We start from the raw sequence: 20019 nt of genomic DNA on the forward strand, positions 1-20019 counted from the left end.
GGGGGGGGGGGCGACGCAGGGGCGATGGTAACCAGGACAGTTGGACAGAAGGCGAATGAACATTCCATATTGCCTCCAGTTAGAAAATTTCCAATATCTTATTAGGAAAACTTTTGCATATGAGATTAACTCAAGATATTAAATAGTTATTCTCTACGATCAATTAAATGATGGGGCAATATAGAATATGGTAGGAGGACAATTTTAGAGGAAGATTATTCGCACAATGGGGTAGAACGTACCTACAGAGTTTCATTGCATTCATCCATCCATGCTCCTGGATTTCATCGTTTGTGAACGAATGGTGCATAAGCATTCCATTTTACCCCCAGTTCTACCCCTCTCGCTTCCCATTTATAACTGTACGGGTAAATTTTACCCCATTGTGCGATGAATCTCCCTCTAAAATTGCCCCTCTACTTCGTATTTTATATTGCTTAACTATTTAGTTATCCACTGATGCATTAATGAACATGTTACGTCAATCTAAGTTTCATTTCCAAATCGTGGAAATTGTCTAAGTTCCGAATACGCCATGAAAGACGTCATTCTACATTAGGCCCTACCGCGACAGCGGAGACACGCGTAGACTTGAGTCTGTCACCAAAGGCTCCGAAACACCAAATTGATTGAGGGAGACGCTGGCAGGCTGCATTCGGTGTCTCACTGTCTCTGGGCCACTCATGAGACTTAAAATTTTGTTCTGATATGAAAGGGTAATTTTGTAAACAGTGTCTAGCGTTTTTCTCCGTGCATAATTATCATTTTGGCATAGCTAATAGCGTACTTGCATTAGTTGGAATAAATGGATTTGAAAAATTTGTTGTGTCTCTTTGTTTGCAGGGTCAAATGTCAGGTCAAACGGCAACAGTAAACGGGAATATGAGTATAGGACCCCGAGGGCCAGGCGATATGAACAACAATGGTTTGTCAGGTTCAGGAATAGGAGCAGTGAAAGCCCCACCAATGTCAATGCCAGCGCCAACGAGCTGAGACGAGGTGTCCCCGCCGATGAAAAAACTCCGGTGTCTCGACGGCTACTAAACCACCCTCAACCCGAGGGACCACAACGTCCAGCTACAACCCAAAAATCACGCAAACAAGAAACCACAATCCCCAAATGACCAACAAGGATTGAAAAAACTTGTTGAATCATTTCCACTGCGAGAATTCGCAGTAGTACATCGCTGTGATCGTGAATTGGACAAAGTGATAGTGAATAAAAAAGTTAAATTGTACATGAATCTAGCTAAGGCCAGGGCTTATGTAAGATATTTTTCAGCAATGAAGGAAAATACGAGATTGTAAATAATTGTGAACCAAGTGGATTGAGAATCAGAATATTTGATGTGAGGGGAGGGGTATACGATTGTGACTTGAGACGAAGCCATGGGTAACCCATACAGCTAAAACCAAAGAATGTAATCGTAAGGAAATCATCGTCGCTCGACCGACCATGTATGATTTGTTTTAATTGATATCTTTCAAAATGAAACCATTGGAGAGACGCAGAATGAAGCAATTCAGTGATAAACCCGATGTTTTTAGTCATAGAACAGATACCAAACTTTAAATACCAAGGAAATGTAAATGAAAGTCTGCATATACTAAACAATTGAACCGATCGTTTCAACTAAAACCTTATTTCATTGACAATTTCACTTGAATTAAACCACTACATAATGACTCAGAATGAGATGAATGCAAACAGTACACCTCTCTGTATAATCGAGTACAAAAAAACCAATTGCTGTGTATAAATGCACTGAATGTAAATGAATGGTCGGATGAAAGAGACATGAATAATTGTGAATTTGTTGTAATTTTTAGTCAGCGTCGTAAAGGCACTCTTTGTTATTCATCATTGTATATAACTTCATTAATTAGAGCACTATTAATTACCTATGAATAACGAATAGGAGTTGCATTGCTACCGAGAAAAGAGATGCAAAAATTGAAGAAATATACATTCTTATTAACACGAGACACCAGACTTTTCAGCGATTTTTATCGAGATGAATTTACTAAATTTGGTATTCATTTTTATATTTTTCCCTCCACTCCTATATTAACTTGGCGAATAACAGCCATTATTCAGGAAGAAGATCGTAACTCCATTTGGAAATCGTACGTCTTGCGAAGTAATGCATATCAATTCAATACAAGGAACATTTCAGATGGATATCGAAATGGGCGAAGTATCACTCCCTCCATTGGTTCCAACTGAAAGTTCAACCATTTCGCATTCTACGTAACATCCCAAATTTCTTGGGTATATCACAGTGAAGGTATGTAGTCAACCATTTCCCTAATGTCTTCCAGCCGACGGAGTATCCCTCAGTGAATGTTATTATATTCGGGTGAAGAGTTTATAATGGGTTAGGTGATTTCTGAAAGTTCTTTGAACTTCGGAGACACCTATCGTGACTTCCTTGTCAGCTCTATTGTATATTCGGCTTGGTATATTCATTGGTATGTGCTCAATTTCTATTCTTCCAATTAATAATAAATGCTTTAATATCAAACGAGAAATGAATGAATAAATTGACGAGCCATTTTCTAGTTAATAACTCAGAGTATATTGCGACTAACCAACCTCAAAAAGTAACTCGCCCTTTTTAATTAAAAAAAAAAACCATTAAGTCTTCAGCAATCAACGTCTGTAAATCAAAAAGACCCACTCATCCACCACAAATTTACAAAAAAAAATTTAATTGGATTTTAGCCCCCGTAGAGCTTCAGATAAACCCTGTATAGAGTTGCATTCCCCTCAAAAATCGCATTAATCATTGGAGAAAAAGTGTACACCCTTGAAATAATCTGTTCTCTGGAATGAAATCAGCAGAGGCAATTTCCATCCCCTCTCATCTTCACTGGCAACGTTTACGCACGACATGGGAAAACGAGTAACAGGCAAACCAATGCAGCGGGACAAATGACGATGTGGTCCATGTTTCCCCTTGAGCCCTTCCACCCCTGCCTTTCGGAATTAAAGATCCCGCGATAAGACTGTTGTCATCTACCATCCCCATTTTCGTCTTCACTACCCTTCGCCTTGGCGTTTTGTGAAGCTCTTTCACTATGCATCATGTTCGTGAAAAAAGTGGAAAAACCAAGGGAAAAAGAAATGAGAGTCAGGGGATGGAAACGATCCAGGAAAATTCCAATTAATCTTCTCTCGTTTTCCTTCTACCTTCTTATTCCCCTAAAAAAGAACTAAAAAAAGATACACTAGCATCAAATCGATTAGATCCATTGATAAGAAACAAATCGTATAATTTTTCCCATTATTTTTCGTTTTACTCCCGAACTCTTTTATCTTTGCACCACGACCAATTTCTTCAATGGCTTTTCGAAGGTTGATCCTTCAACAATGACTAATATCATTTTTTTCATTCCTCCAAGATTTAAATATTAGAGTACCAGTAGACGGACGTATTACTCTTAATATTTTATAACAAATAATAAAATAATTGTTTCTATGATTTATTTATCCAACGAAGATGCTCGTATGGAATTAATGGATGATCTGCACTTCATGTCGATCGATGGACACGTTTGAATAGAAAAATAAAGTATTTTTGCTTCCGAATGGAAGCTTTGTATTCGGCCCTATTCAAGTTCCCAATTTTTTGTATTAGGGTAACTAAATGTAGCCTAAAAAGTCCGAATATCCCGTTTTAGATGGTGTCTGTATGTGTGTGTGTGTGTGTGTCTGTTTTTTGCTTTTTTCCTCTCTTTCTCTCTCTTTCTTCATCAAGGATTGATCAAATACCCTAATTTCTTTCAATGAATATAGCCTTTCAAAAGCTCCATCTATTGACACTGATCAGTTTTGAAATTTCCATAACGATTCAAAAAAATGCAGAATTTTTCACTGAATATTTTCTTCTCGTTTTTTTTTTCACGAAGGATAAAGAAAATATTGATATAGAATCCTATGCGCTCCATCCATTAACGCCAATTGGAATTAAAATCGGCAGGAAGATTCAGAAACATTCGTATTTTTTCGAAAATTTATCTTCAGAAAATCCATTCGGAAGCTTGTTAATTTCTTAGTAACAACAGCTATGCGCAGTTCTTTATATTGCATTCTTCACTGGTTAACCGGTCATCTACTGGTCGTATTAGCCTAGAAATGGTATTGTACTGATCCGAAAAAATAAAAAGATAAAGGATGACGACATGCATGTTTAATTTTTAAAACGTTTGGGACATTGCATTTTCTTGAGAGAAAATACTTCATATCTAGTTTTGTGTTTCCATTTTTTCCAGGTCCTCCTTGGAAAGTAATTCCTGGAGGCACTGGTCCGTGTCCTGCGTTATGACCCGGACATCCTTCGCACTAGATGCTGTAATACCTCTTTCGCTCGGGTCTTGTAGTTCCTTACTCGTATTTCAAATTTTATCGCTTGAAAATGTTAAGGCGAGGGTAGAAGCACAGAAATTTTGCCGGTCGCGACGAAATGTCGCGTCGAGGTTTCCTCTCGGACACGGCAACGTTTCATTCTTTCGTGATCGTCGATTTTTCCGTGGAAAGATATTTTTGTTTTCTTGTGGGGGGGATTTGGGTTATGAGAACATGGAGGCAGATAGAGGTTCTGATCAAATGACAGCTTCAGGATCCGGCGAGGTCAAGCGTACGTCCAAAGATAAATCCAAAGTTGGTGCTCTCGCTATAGAATTTGAGTATTATGGGTAAGTATGTGGATCTCAATTCATTTTTAGAATCCAACAATAATATGCCACAACATACTTTCTTAAAAATCTTCAAAATCATGCAGATAAATACTGAAAAAGGCAACAACAACAAAAGGCACAGTACAATGTTGTCCTCGAAGTTCATTCGCATACGAACTCTAATAACATTTCTCTTGCCGACGCTTTGTCGATGAGTTATCAAATAAAAGAAGATTGTCAACCGAGCGTTGTACCCTCATTAGCGAAATCATATTGCATAGGTTGAACAAAAAAATCGTATAGCTACTTTTCTATATTTTGATCAAATCTTGTCGTGAGAGATTCTGACGACCACTAACGACTTTTTTGCCTAAAACACATTGAGTGTGATATTGCTTTTCCGATTAAATGCGCTCCTACGAGGGTATTGGATATTTTATCGATTTCAATCAATTGCCAATCAATTGCGATGTCATTGACATTGAGTGGGACGGAAGATATGGATTTTTATAGGGATTTGAATTCATATGATCATCTTTAGGTATAGGTAAACGACATTATCCTTGAATTTATATTGTCTTTTCGATAAATGTGTGGTTTAAGTCCACCAAAAAACAAAAATCATTGAAATGTGAATTTCTTTGGATAAAAACCATTCTTAACCTCTCACTAGTCAATAACAAGACGAAAGAAGAGTGAAACAATAAGGAGAGAAATACATCGATAAATAGTCCCGAGATAAACTCTGTTGTCCTTGAAATTGCTTAAATCCCCCTCGCCTCTGCTGTCGCTGTTGACGCGACGACTGAGTGATATTTAATTCATATCTTGAATAGCTACAGAAGGGTAGCGGCGGATAAGTCACTCGTGGTGTTCGTTCAGCGATGGTAGATGGTCGGGAGAGGTGAATTCAGAGTTTTAGTGAAGTGCTCAGGACTATTAGTTAAATCCATCTTTCTGTGTGTCCATTGTTTTTAAATGTGGTAACATGTGGTATCTTTGGGGCCGACACATGGCCACGTCCTCGCCGTGGCCCTGGATAACGCAGCGAACAGTGTATTCAATGTCGTATCTCCCACGCTAATTTTTTCCGGATGAAAAGGTGACCAGATCCTTAATCAGGTGATGGAAACCCTTCGAACTAAATAAAAAACATCCAGAATCGTTTGGTGGACCTGAACTAGACATTTACCGTCTTTTCTTTCAGCAGTTAAGCTCATCTCTATTTGTGGTTATTTTTTTAAAATTTCGAAATCTCCTTGCCATTAATATATAGTTTATGAATACATTCCGTTCTTAAGTTAAGCATAGAGGTTGTTTGAAATTTCCATACTTAACATACAAAAGGAATATATTCATAACAATTACTTTTTTGAAATAGGTAAACAATGTGAATAATTGGTTTTAAGTGATTCAAGTTTGGTATTTGTACGGTAAATTTCAATGAATTGGTCAAAAAATAATAAATGCCCAATCAACCACCATCTTGTCAGTCCTCAGTCCTCATATCAAGTGAACCGATGAAATCGACGATTGGACCACAAAATTTTGACATTCTCGTTTGCCTTGTCATTGTTATTTATCTTTTGAAGCATGGCGGAAACAACTAATTAAATGTTCCTTGTACTAATTGGTGAGTGACATATCTCGTATGATTTCCGAATACAAGTGTCAAAAGCAAGGCCAAAAGAAAATGTAAAACGTTTTATCTTGGGATAGCCTGTATATAAAAAATATAAATTTTTTAAATTGGACTGTGAAAGAAATGAATTGATGAAATCATTTCCATGCTAGGGGGGTAATTAGTAACGTCGAGCCAGCCTTAACGGATTCAGGGGTACGTGCACTAGCGGTGGATTGGAAGAAGAAATTATTCGAAGTTGGCTATCATGTGGAGAGATTGAGAGACAAGCGTAACAGGTACTTGGCGGGATTAACAATCAATATGATCAACGACAAGATGACTGGTATTTTCGATACGGTACCTCCAGATGGACCCTTGCCTGAAATCGACGAGTTATCGATTATCACGTCGGGGGAGGCCGACTGGGAGAAGGACAGCACGTGGTCCGAATTTTACTCTGCCATTCCGGAAGTCACAGATGAAGTTATTATACCATTTTACAACGTATTTAATTATGTCACTTTATCTACTAATGATTTGCTTAAGTAGATTTCCTGCACGTTTCACTCTAATGAAGAAGATTGCGAGGAGGACGCGTCCATGGATAAACAGCTGGAAACTGTATAGATAGAACAATTAATTAAAGCCCACATGTACTATCTATTGAAAGAAATCGTTCTTTTCAATTCAATTTTTTTCGTGCAAATAATTCTATGTTTGGATTCGAGATTGCATTGCGGGAGCCACTCCAAAGCTTATGAAAAAAGTAACGATAAGAGAGAGGAAAAAATGTTAAAGATCAAAATATTGACTGGAAGGGATCTGTCACGTTTACTGTAAAAATATTAAAAATACGTAGTTTTTCAGTGACCGTGATGGGGAAACGAATACATTCAACAGTCAATGACAATCTAGATTCAACACAGACTGTCAAATCTTGCCGATATTAACCTATAGGCATGTAATTTTTTTTTTTATAACTGTTGTAGTGAGTTCTGCAACACAATGTGAAACTTAAATTTAGAAATGTCCGACACTAGCACTATAAAAGTCCCGCGGAAGATTACATTCGATACATAGTACATGCGGACCCTAATGAACATTTTTCTGGGCATTATGAAACTAAAAATAATGAGACATTTTTTTAATTTCACGCATTTTGGTAGGAATTTTGGTTTCTCCTCTATCAAATTCGACCCTGTGCTGCCATCATGCCCTGTCCTTACTCCAAGTCTAAAGTGATCCACTGGATTTACACCCTGTGTCGTCTGAGCGCGAAGAAATGTTTCAAGATGAAGACTTTGAGAAATGATTACGCTTATTCGCTTCTTTCGTAAGTCTCCTGGGACGATGAGCTCCGTTTTTATGCCAAATTTTAATTTCAAATTTACCCTGATTATTTTTCTGTAATAAGGTATGTTATCGATCTCAAAGTTGCTGGACCCTTTGAAGACAGTCCGCCAAGGCGCAAATTACCTCCTCTTGCAGAAATCGCCAAGTACTTCTCCACCGATAAAAAAAAGTTTCTCGTCGTTGAAAACGGAAAATTTTTTTTAATCAAAAATCACTTTCTAGACGGATGGAATGGATCTTCTAAAATGTCACTATTTTCGAATTCCTTGCTTATTCAGAAACTTTTTTTTTATGGATTTATTATGGTGTCGGTTCTAAATTATTTCAAGAAATAGCTAATAATAACTTTCGTATTCATTGATAACAGAAAAATTGCTGAGAAATATCCCATAACATCTCCGTACAACTGCCAAGCAAATTCCTTCATGGATGCGCAACCAGCCCTCGAGGAAGGTGCTATCTGTTATGTAGCAGTCACTGGAAATCAGTTTGATCCAAATACATTACTTCCAAGATAAACCCCGGAAAAATGAATGACAAGACCCTTGTTTTCTGAGCTAAATCAGAATAAATTCATTGAATCCATACACTGAATCTTCCAGAATCAATTTTTCTCTTAGGACGTTTCATATTTTATCGAAGATTTTCTCCCCTCACCAACACTTCATCTTCGATTCATAAAGGACAATGTTAAGTAGATTTCTCAACGTCCCGATATTATGATTAATACTTTTTCGCAAAACCGATACACGGGATCAATGAGCGGTGATAGGAAGAGAGGGAGGCGAAAGGGAGAATGAAATGGTGGTTGAGAGGGTGAATTTCTCCCTTCATCTCACTCAGATTGAGGCTGTAGTGGATACAGCAAATCCCCGTCAACCGCATTCAATTACGATGTTATCGCGAATACAGATGACGGTTATTTCCTTCGGTACACCCCATACATAAACGGCATCGCTTCACTTGCCGTTAAGTTGAGGGTATGGAGGCTTTACTCGAGCGTTCAATTGTTTTGCTATGTACTTGAAATCATCAAACAATTTAAAATATTTCTTATCCGAAAAGCTTTTGCTCGGTAGAAATTTCTCGTTTCGTTGATATTCATTGAAACAAATGAGTGATTACATCATCATTAAGGTACTTTAGGCATTATTGCTAATTAATTAGCAACTTGCTTATGTGTCACTGGTTATTCCGTAATTGTTATTGTATAACGTGAGATAACGCTTTTCTGTAATTATTTTCTCACTACGATGGATTGACCCCTTCTCAAATACTTCGAGAAACTGCTTCCTTTTATCAATACATGGCACTTACCAAAATTCTTAATGAGAAAACTAGTACATTGCTCTTAATCTGTGTTACTTTTGGTATTTATTTCTTCTAATAAATTACCAATATGCTTGCGAATGGAGATGTCTTTCATCTCATCATTGAAAGTATATTATATATTCGGATTGGTGATGAAATAAAAATGCAATCTAAATTGAAATTGAAATAATATTGAATTACATAATCATTTGATTATTTTAATCTATACATAGATGTCTTTTTTCTACTTGCCTACTTGAATTTATGAAAATAGGTAACTTTAGATATCATTCACCTTGCTCTATATGGACATGTCATCTGCACTAAAATATTCACTGATCATGGCATTTCTCTTATCGATATTAAGGTCTCATCGTGGCTTTTTCCGCAACACTTTGAATTTCAAAGATATCAGTTCTTGTTCCCGGCACAGAGTTTGGGCCGACCTAGAGATGACACTGTCGCGACCTTGGAGCGACCCTGGGACGATCTCGACTCATTATTTTTTTGTTCTCATGTAAAACTGATAATGGTATGGATGCCATCTTCAAACTCACGGGTTAGAACATGAGTCCGGATATTTCTAACGCCAATTCAATCGATTCGGGTGAATATTGTTTCAGTTATCCTGGCAAGACTGGATTGGACACACATACACATGCATGTATATATACGGACGTGCTCTAAAAATATTATATTGGAACTCATGAACCCCAAATTAGTCATCCTAACTCGTAACTCTGGATGCAAAAAGTCAATACATATTTTTTAACTATCTAAATCCATGCAATGATTTCGGTCCATGAGGAATTATCTTGTTCATTCATGAGCAAAGACATTATAATATAGAAAAAAACAAAGTAATACTCCAATTGTTCAATTTCATCGGGGAGCTATAGTATAATTAATCTAACTACTTAATGTATCTAACTAAATCCGCAGCAGATTCAAAATTTCAAAGGTTCAAGCGAGGGGCTACTCACTCCCAAATTGAGTAACACCATAATTTCATTTTGATGTTGACTTCAAATGAATTTAGTCAGGATTTTGGTAATTGGGTGACGTGATTTCAGTAACTTAAAGTTTCAGGATCAATGACTTCATGGCTTCAAATTGCTCAATTTAATTTCAATTTTGTAGTTAATGATTGGAATTAAAATGAAGTCATTGAAATCACGACAGATATAATTCGAGAGAATAATGAGACAATTGTCGTAATTAAACGCTTTATTAGCACACTCGTTGGATATTTGTTTTTTACGCCATGCCTAAGGCTCATCAATTTAGCAACGTTGAGGCGAATGAGTGAATTCCCGAAAAAATGTTAGTAAAAAGGGGTTTTGTTTTCGCCTGGGGAGGAATTCCGCGGCTTTTATGTCAAAATAAACATTTATATTTTCGCTCCTATTAGGTAGCGCGTTTATAGCCTTGACGTTTCATTTGAATGAGTTTAGGAACATTTATGTAGCGCATAGGAAGAGGTAGGCTGCAGATTACAGTATGGCCGCCGTGCGTTCAATTTAGTGCTCCAAAATGATGAAATTAATTGTAAATTGAAATAAAACTTGGAGAGAAAAAGTTAGGATCGATTTATCATCAATTCAATTCTTGCAATAATTTTAAGCTCTTAAAGTACTGAAATAATCAGGAGCTGTGAGACAAAATTTTTATACTAACATAAAACGCGCTGAATTCCTGCCCTGGTGGACGTTCAGAAAGAATTTCTGTTCGGTGCCAAATTCATAAATTATATTCAAGAACAAGCGATGTATGATCCCACTGACTGCAAGCGGTTTCAGTGACTTCAATTGATTTGAGAAACGAATTCAAAATCGACTTCGGCGATTGAAATCACCTGATTTCAGTTACTTCTGTTGATTTCACCATCGAGTGGCACCATAACTTCAAGAGTGGGTAGCCTCTCGGGTTCAAGCTGGATATAATAAAAGACGAATGAAAAATATTTCCAAAGTGATGTGTATTCTTTAAATTACCAAAATATTTATCATTTTTTAATGTGGAAACCATTGATTGAGTTAACAAGCAGACCACAGTAGTTATGCGATTCTACATAGATGAGCTATTGAAGCGTATGGGTATATTTTCTTTGCCATCAATAAATTGGTGGACAGCTTCCTAATGATTTTTACAATACGTTTTTTCCTATTCATTTATAACTATGAAAAATGTATTAGGACTAAAAGACTAATTCGATCCAGTCAATTTCAAGGTATTCCACATAATCATTGTATACTATAAATTGAATACCTACGAATATCTACGGAACAAATCTGTCAATTACGCTCATTTTCAATATCATCGGTTATAGTGATAAAGGGAATATTTTTTCCATGGTTCACTGCTCAATTTTTCACTGCTCAATTTTTCACTGATTTCAATAGAACGAATCATGACGGAAAATATGAAAGAGAAAAAAAACTGAATACCTTGCTTAATTTTGGAGATATTTTGAAAAAACCATTTATTTCTTGAGATTTATCACGATTTAAAAAAAACGGCTAACCCGACCCAGCTGAAGCCAGACCCAGAGTTAACCTCAAGTCTTTCCTTCGATCTGACGAAATTTCAAATTTTTGGAATTGTTTTATCCACCTATATCTTTGCTTCACTAAAAAAATCACCCTTGGTCAGAACGGTATACGCATAGATATTTCCACAACATTTTGTATTTTCAGATTTCAAACCATTCTACATTATTTCCCAGCAAAATTATAATTGTTTTTTTTTTGCGTTGGGATTGAACGATTGCAATGCTTTCATTTGGAAGCAAAAAGTATATAAATGTGTGAAATGCAGTTTAACTTTTGTTAAAATAATGTGTAATGTCCTGATTCTGAAATAATGCTAATACTGAAAACAATGACGTGATGGAGATGAATTTTAAACAATCTCTTTCCAAATGATTCGGAAATGATTCCATAGACGTAGCATCGTGACTTGGAGAGTTATTAGCCCCGGGCTCGAGTGTTCACTCGGACGGAACAGCGACAGGGCCTGTCAAAAACACTGAATTTTTCCTGTGCCACGCGGCCTCCGTTATAACGTAATTTCGCCGCGTCATTGCCAAACGCTGGAATCTCTCCCCCAATCCTCTCGGACGTATTGCAGCCGATCAGTTACATTATCCCCGGTTGCATTTTTTTTTACATGCCCGGATGATATCCGGGGTAATCTGATAGGCCCCCGGGGTGTGCTGCTTCCGAATTATCGAGGCTGACGCTCCAACGTGTGCCAAACAAATGTCAAATATTCCAATAATCGATCGATGAATTGATTTTTAAATGGTGGGGTCAACTGTTGGATGAACAACTTTGTTTGTAGTCGAAATAAAGCAAAACCTCATCAACAAGTCATGCTCGCTGTCTGGGTGAAAAATCAGTTTTAGATTTGTGACGTCAGGAGGTTTTGCTCTTTCACGAACGCAATGTATTGTCAGTAGGCTTAAGTAGTTCAAGGTGAAATCAGTGAATCAGAGGGAGGGCCACGTAGGAATATTTGACCGAAGGGAACCGGATTTTCCTAAGCAGTCCCACGATGCCACCTGAGTCCAGCTTTCTGTCAGAAAACTGTTTCACGGTGTTGAAGCATATTGTCATTGACCATACCGAAATAACCTGGACAAAACAAGCCGTGGGAATTCTTAATCCAGTTTACGGGGGCTGAAGGTTCTTTCAAGCCCCCAAGTTGACAGATCATGGTCGGACTCGAACCAGAACAGTCGGTCTTGAACAACACGAACAGTCCGGTCGTCAAAAAACAGTCAGCACCGCGATACGCCGAGCCCCAGAATAGTTGTAGGGCAATGCATCAGTGAAGTAATACTAGGGAGTGATTATTGCTGAACCTTCCCCGAGACTTTCCCCAGGGAGCACATCATCTCCCCGTGAGCTCAACCTAGAGTTTGTTTTCCAACGTTTTTTTAAATTTTATATACTCACAGTTAGTGGAGTGAAGTTCATCACGCAAAGAATTGGCACTTTCTGAACAACGTAGTTGATATCTCATTCAAAGCTTCCTATGATCTACATTATTCTGTTAAAATCAATAAGAATTTTTGGAAAAAACCGCCATCTGGCAACCCTGGGAGCGACTAGCTAACCAAGGACTTGCGTCAGGCGACATGAGAGGACTACTACCAGCTAGATTGTTATCAACTGTATTGGCTATTCAACCAACAAGAATAAATTAGCAGTGACAAATAAATTAATTCTGCATTCATTCTTTTTTCAATATAATTGAAAATAATTTTCTGATAAGAACCCATTGGTTGGAACCCTACAGGGGAGCACATAGAAGGAAAATAATGCAGTACCTAAACCGTTCGTTCGATTTACTATGTACATATTTATTTGTTATATACTACAAATACAATCGTCAGAAAAGTTCATTTCAGTCGAGTGAAGCACAATATTTTTTGTTATTCAGTTGGTGGACAAGATTTTATGGCCGCGCCGGGGCCATAAAGCACTGCTTCACAGCCTGAGTGACAAAGAATGAGTTTTTGTAGAACCCGATCAGAGTTACAGAAAAATCCGACCAAAAATTTTGCTATCACCCTTAGATACAGCGATTCGCTGAAAAATATGGTATGAACCAAATTGACGTAGCACTCTTTAGGACTTGGCTATTTTTACATGGAAGATTCTTCATTGAATAAAACAATTGATTAATTGTTCATTTGTACGGATCATGAATAAGATACTGATAACTCCATCCCATCAGATACACTCATTGAGTTGTAGAACTCTGGATAGGACTAACAAAAAAATCAAATGATTCCGTATCGATTAGAAGAAAAATTCTGTAGTATGTAATTCGGAGAAGAGTTTTGTGATTTATTTAGCTGCACATATAAGTGGTAAAGTGTCGAGATCATATCCGAATTACAACCGTCAGGTTACGGCACCCCACCCCGTGTGCTCATGAACACGCATGCGCATTGGAATCTATTGCAGTACCGTTCCTGGTATTAGGTGCGCTGAGTGACTTTCAATTTGCGATGAGAGCGCTTCAGTCACTAAAGTTTAGTGGACGCAAGCCACCAGAGTTACAGAGAGATCAGCGGTTTTTGAGTGACGACACTGACGACGCTGATCAGATCGTTGACCGGAAGCGTCACGGATATTTTTGGAGATGGTCGATTGACCTTCTACAGATGAGTCCCTCATTCAAACTTAATGACTGTGTACTATGATTATTACAATCTAATCCCATAACTTTTGAATTGTTTCTATTGCATTTCTAATATTCTCTCCCGAAAATGCACTTTCAGCAAAACTGTTCAAATCTAAGACAGCCCGACATTAAAAAAAACGGACTACCCTTGAAGAATAAGAAACCTGCTATAACAAGCACTTTAGTCGTAACTCCATAAAGCACCAAAGTTAAAGAAATCAGAAGCACGTAGAGAGCGTTAAAATTAACGACGCAGTAACAAAGTATTGTATGAGAGTCCGATGGTGGTAACTGCACTGGAGCCGCCATTGAAAAGAGTCACTGGGGGGAGGTCCAAAACTCGGTTGGTGCCCCTGGGCGATGTAGGTACTTTCACCTTGTGACGGTAGTTATCGTCCTGAAATAGCCCACTGCAAGACTGTAATCAAATACTTAAAACCAATGCCTCCCTGTCTCTATTACTCGCACGTACTTCCTTGCGTTCTTTTTTTTCGTCTTCTTATGGTACAGAAGTAGGGGCTGTAAAAACGTTTGTCTTCCCGCAGGTCTTTTTTACTCCCAACGGGCTCGTTTCCACCCTGAGGAACTCACTCGTGACCGAACCGTTTCCCTTCTCACTGGTAACAACCAAATCTTTTTCGTACAGGGCTGAAACTGTTTTATTGAACGGTAATTATCATTGTTAATGACCACAAATTGACAAAACCAAAAACTTGAAGCTCGCAAACATTCGATAGAATACAAATGAAGAATTCTTGTCAAGGCGAGAGAATTTAATTGGGGATATCGTCTCGAATATAAAGTCCAGATAATGTATTCTCAGTGGGTAGAGAAGGATCTTGCGTATATTCTTGCGGAAAAAATACAGATTAAGTCTCCTGAGCACGGATTTAGCGTTTATTTATATCTCGCTAAGTGCTGGGCATTAGCCGCGTATTACAGGTTCTAACAGCCGGTTAAACTTCTTTGTACATTTACCGGCTCTTCGTCACCCTCTTCAGTCTACCCCGGAGGCCGTCCCCATTTCATTCTACCTGTCTTAACGTTTTCTATTTTTTTTCTCCTTTTTCTCCTTTTTTTCACCATATTTCAATACCATTCGTGGATGCTGGAATGTAAATTAAACAATGAATTGTCCATTAATTAATAATTATGGATTACATAAGGAATTAATTCGTATGATAAAGCTTCGTAATTCATCAGCATCAACTCCAGGACATGGACAACGCAAGATGAAACTATAGTAAACAGTGGTTGCGGGGCATGTAACGATTTCTCAACAAACATTTTTTTTTGCAACAAATATGTTTTCGTCAGCAACCACACTGATTGTTCAATCAATCTTTCCACAAAATTTCAAATTCATGGAATGAAGCTGATGTGTTTTTCGAAAGTTCTATTAGTAAGCACTAATATCATTGAATCAATTCTGTGGGTCTTCAAATGAAGCAGATACAGAATCGAATTACGCAAGAGTAACAAAAGAATACCACAATTATATATTCAAGTGTGTGAATAATTCCATCAAGATGGGACACTATTGGCCGGAGTTATTTCAGACTTGCATTGAGGAAAACACGTGGGGAATTGCTCTTATATCATATATCACATAGTTGTTTTTACTAATAAATTGACAATATGTGTCCAAATGGTCATTTCTCGTATTATCTCCCCCTTTTGTAAATGACCTTTCATTTTTATTTGATTAAATTGAATGATCCGGTAACAGTGTATTTTTATGACTCAAAATTTAAGTTATTGGTATCCAAATGAACTTTTTCAATGACCATTCTATTTATCTCCTGACTGATATGACCAGATATCCTCGAGATTTTCTAGGGAAAAAGTGCAGTTTCACAGGAATTAAAATGATATCTTACGCTTATCCCCTACTCTATGCAGGTGTAATGTACACGATTTTTTGAGAAAAACTGTATGTAAAAGTATAACTATAACGTATTCAATGATTAAATATACCTATATAAATGTATAATATAATAAATGTGTCCCAGGATTGTCGCATTGTGAGTCGAAGTCCATTTCATCCTCCAATTTCAATGGCATAATGCAGGTGAAATAATGTACTGCGACTGAACGTCTGACCTAAGCGACCGTTGCGAACGTCGTAGCATTAATTATATAGCAATGTAATGCACAACGAGTGGTAGACCGATGTTTTCAGTCCGAATAGTCATGTGAACAAATACGAGTCGTGATTGGTCAGAATCTTCATGTCTGAATTAGACGCCGGTGGGTGGCAGGACGACCCTGCCGGTCTTTTTAACAAGTTCAAAAAAGTCTAATTTTTTGGATCGCTTTTTTACAGGAATTACAAAAAGTACACTTGTTCTAACTATTTTAAAATTCCCACGAAAAGACCCACTTTACACACGAACATTAGTGAAAAAAGTGAACTTTTTCATACACGTATATCAAAAAAACTATTATTGCTGTCACCTTTATCTTTGAACTGGGCCAAGAGGATATTAGGGCAATGTTTTCCAGCCATCATTTAATTGATTTGGAGGATGTTTTTTTTTGATTTATCGTGAAAAAAACTTGAGTAATAAAAAAAAGTAATCGTGAATTACTTTTTGTTGACGGTGATAGATAGGAGCCAATGAGACCGACATTTTAAAACAAAAGATTCAATTAGGCCAAGATGAAGATGAGCAATCAAAGAAAATGAATAAAAAAAACCACTACATGCACACATACATACATTAGGACACGATCTATAAACTGCATTTTCGAATTCCATGGGCTTTACTTAGTTGCTATATGACAAAAGATGTGAAATTTAAATCTGCTCGATATAGAGCTTTCATTCGGAAACAGAAACCATTGAATGACCATCAATCGCCTAAATATACTTAATCGACGCTTTTTTTAGTACAGTAGTCATTGTACATTGTCATATAGGTTTTGTTGTCTGCCACTTGCTTCATGTAAGTTTAATACAAGGAATTTTTATGAAACTCGTCGTCCTTTAGATAAAATAAATAGATTTACAAAAATACGATTATTATAATGTACAGTAATCGAAATCAATTAGGTAGTCTGATTGTACTATGAATCATTTTCCGTCTGAAGAATAATTGATGGATAGAAATATTTATTATTATGTATATTATATTTATTTATGTATATACTATAAATAAACGTAATGTATTTTTCTATTTTTCGATATTTGGATCGGATGCAAAATCAATTTGCCCTGCAATCCATAAAATTTAATGTTACGATCCCTGGTTGCACAACGTCACAAATTCATTGGGAAAACTAACCCGTAGAGAACGAACCCCCAGGATCATTGGAATCACCGTAGCTAGTGCTCCCAAAATGTGCTCCGTGGTGAAGCGAAGACACTTGAATGAGGGGTTTACAGACCGACTAGTGTCGTAGAGTGGTTCGAGACAACGGGAGAGATGGGGTTTGAAAATGGTCTGGAGTTGAAGGGTGGTCCGCTAACGATCCTCGTAAGGGCTTGCCACTTAACTGCATTCTTAGGCGAGTATTCCAGACAGTTTCGGTTAGCCATGTGTTCTAAACGTTTACGGTAGATCATCAAATATCTTGAACCATCTTTTTCAAGACACTGTCTTATTGACCGCTTAAACTCTCCTAATTTTTGTGAGCTTTCTTGTATTCGGTTGGACAACGAGTTCATTCAATTAGTGAGTAGTAAAATTTGTCATTTTATTAGTGGAAAAGGCGAATACTATTTTCAATTTTATTCTTCACAGAAAGAAGTTTTCTCATGTTACGTAGGAAGAAATTAATTTTTACTATGATGTTAATAGATATATAACGTGTGAGGTTTTTCCATCCTCCTTTAATCAAGTGGCGTGTCGACTTGATTCCTTCGATGACTGGCCTTGGTACGAGGTCACGGGGGTTACGGACTCACGAGTGGTACGAGCTCACATTTAGGGATTGAAAGTCTGTACACTTGTAGCTCTCATATCAAGTCGACGAAGCGATTCTACAGATATTGCAGCTTTTGTGTGAATGTATTTTTTTGAATATCTCATGAATCACTCAACGGATTGCATTTTTTTTTTCTTCCAAAATACTCGATTACGTGTAGAGCGGCGGCAGTAGCCAGGTGGGTGGTGTGTGCTTCCCGCTGTCGTCTAAGCTAAGCAACGTTTAGTTGGGTTAGTACTTGGATGAGTGTCCGCTTAGTTACACTTTCTGCGTTACTCTGTTTAACGAGTCAGTGTAACTGATGAGCACAGCAGATTCCCTGCATTACCGGCCGGCAGCATTATTGAGATCTTCCATGGTTTTCCTCAATACAAACCAAATATGTGCATTTGAAAAAAGTCGGTCCATGGAATCACATATCTAAAAGAAGAAAGAGGATAGTAAAGAGGAGTTTGAGGCTACAAGACGAGAACCGCCTATAAAACCGTAATAGTATGAGGACAGAGAAATATATCTAATAAAAAATCTAATCTACTCGGCTAAGTGGGCACCAGAGTTAGTTGGTTGGTTAAATTTTGTGAATGGGCGGTTAACCTCCCTGCCACCACCAAACTTTGTTTAGAGTTATTGTAGCTCCGCCTAGATTGGGTTAAAGATTAAATTCCCAGTGCGGCTCTTTTAGCCAGCTGTATGATATCCGAATCTTGCTGCTCTTTGATCTGATCGGTCGTAAGAAAAGCGATCCCCCAGTATTGCAAACTTGTCATGGCTGAGGCTCAGAATATGCAGACTGTCCTCCGATTGCCCTTGGCAGAAACTGCACAGAGCTGCACTCGAACCTCCCATATCCTGGGAGGAGCCTAATCGTTGCGCTCAGACTTTTCCTGTTCATGTTGAGCAGCTGTTTAGCTCTCTTGCAGTTTGCGCTCGACATGCTTGCCCCGCTTCCCTGCAGCTTTTCGTGTTATTCCAGCGTTTCAGATGTTCCGGCCGGATCTGGTTACTGATGGCTTTCTTGTCCACGGCCCCGGGGACCCCGACAGGTTCCGCTTCGGTAGCGAACCTTGCTTCGCCAGTCTGTCTACCTCCTCGTTGCCGCGGGTGCCTTCATGTCCTGGGACCAACGATAAGATAATCTTGTTGTGTTCTTCCACCGTTTCCAACTCCTTCATGGTTTCCCAGACCAGCTCTGAGTCCGTGCTGGGTTTTAGGAGTGCTTTGATAACGGTCTGGCTATCCGACCTAATATGTATATACTTGTTCAGCGTGTACCGATTTACCGGAAGCTCTCAGGATTTCTTGATGGCCAGCACTTCTGATTGGAACACTGTAGCTTCGGTTCCAAAGGACCAGTTGTTTCCATAGTGCTTCGATGATCTATACAGTCCCGCACTGAAACGACGCCTGTATCCTGAAACGTCCGTGTACCAATGCATTACGTTATAGCTTGGTGGTCTCTTAACAGTTTGTCAGGTTTTCTTTTCAGGAATATAAGTTCGAAAAGTCTTCCTGATCCGGTACTTCTTGATAATTCTGTCATGTTTTTCATTTAAGGGGCTTTTTTCTAGGATACCCAGCTTGGCGTGCGCTGCCCTGGCTGAGATCTATTTCCTTTGACATACCAGCCCGTATGCAGCTGATTCCGTCTTGCTTTTCAGCAGGAGGTCAAGAGGTAGCTCCGTTCCTCTATTTAAAAGCATGATATCTTTTTCCAAAATGAAGGGCTTCACCCCTAGCATTGGTGTTGGAGCTCTCCCATCCTACGTGGTGGTAGTTGGCGTCGTATCCAAGCAGGAGTTCTAGCCCGTCCTCCTTCACTTTGTTTGTGAGGTCCTCGACTTCTTATGTTGGAGGAGGCTCTAGGGAGTCGCAGGGCAAATAAGTTGACCTGACTATGCATTCTGATACTCTGTCTACTCGCAACT

General features: G+C 38.2%; 2 protein-coding genes across 8 annotated transcripts in view; both read left to right on the top strand.

Moving 5' to 3' along the window:
- The window catches only part of LOC105264544 (LIM domain only protein 3), a 117651-nt gene extending 115665 nt beyond the window's left edge, over positions 1-1986 (top strand). For all 7 annotated transcript variants that reach the window (XM_011301480.1, XM_011301481.1, XM_011301482.1 and 4 more), the window contains one exon: positions 844-1986. In XM_011301480.1, the coding sequence (XP_011299782.1) occupies positions 844-993 (150 nt within the window). In that variant the 3' untranslated portion in view covers positions 994-1986. The remainder of the gene's footprint in view (positions 1-843) is intronic.
- A 2581-nt stretch (positions 1987-4567) lies between these two features.
- On the top strand, positions 4568-8251 carry LOC105264548 (uncharacterized). The gene is made up of 6 exons (XM_011301490.1): positions 4568-4698; positions 6475-6787; positions 6854-6925; positions 7471-7637; positions 7719-7802; positions 8025-8251. The coding sequence occupies exons 1-6, from the start codon at positions 4583-4585 to the stop codon at positions 8173-8175; spliced, it is 903 nt and encodes a 300-aa protein (XP_011299792.1). The 5' UTR covers positions 4568-4582; the 3' UTR covers positions 8176-8251.
- The last annotated feature ends 11768 nt before the right edge of the window (positions 8252-20019 follow it).

This window comes from Fopius arisanus, unplaced genomic scaffold (genome assembly GCF_000806365.1).
Source record: "Fopius arisanus strain USDA-PBARC FA_bdor unplaced genomic scaffold, ASM80636v1 scaffold00023, whole genome shotgun sequence".
NCBI classification, from domain to species: Eukaryota; Metazoa; Arthropoda; class Insecta; order Hymenoptera; family Braconidae; genus Fopius; species Fopius arisanus.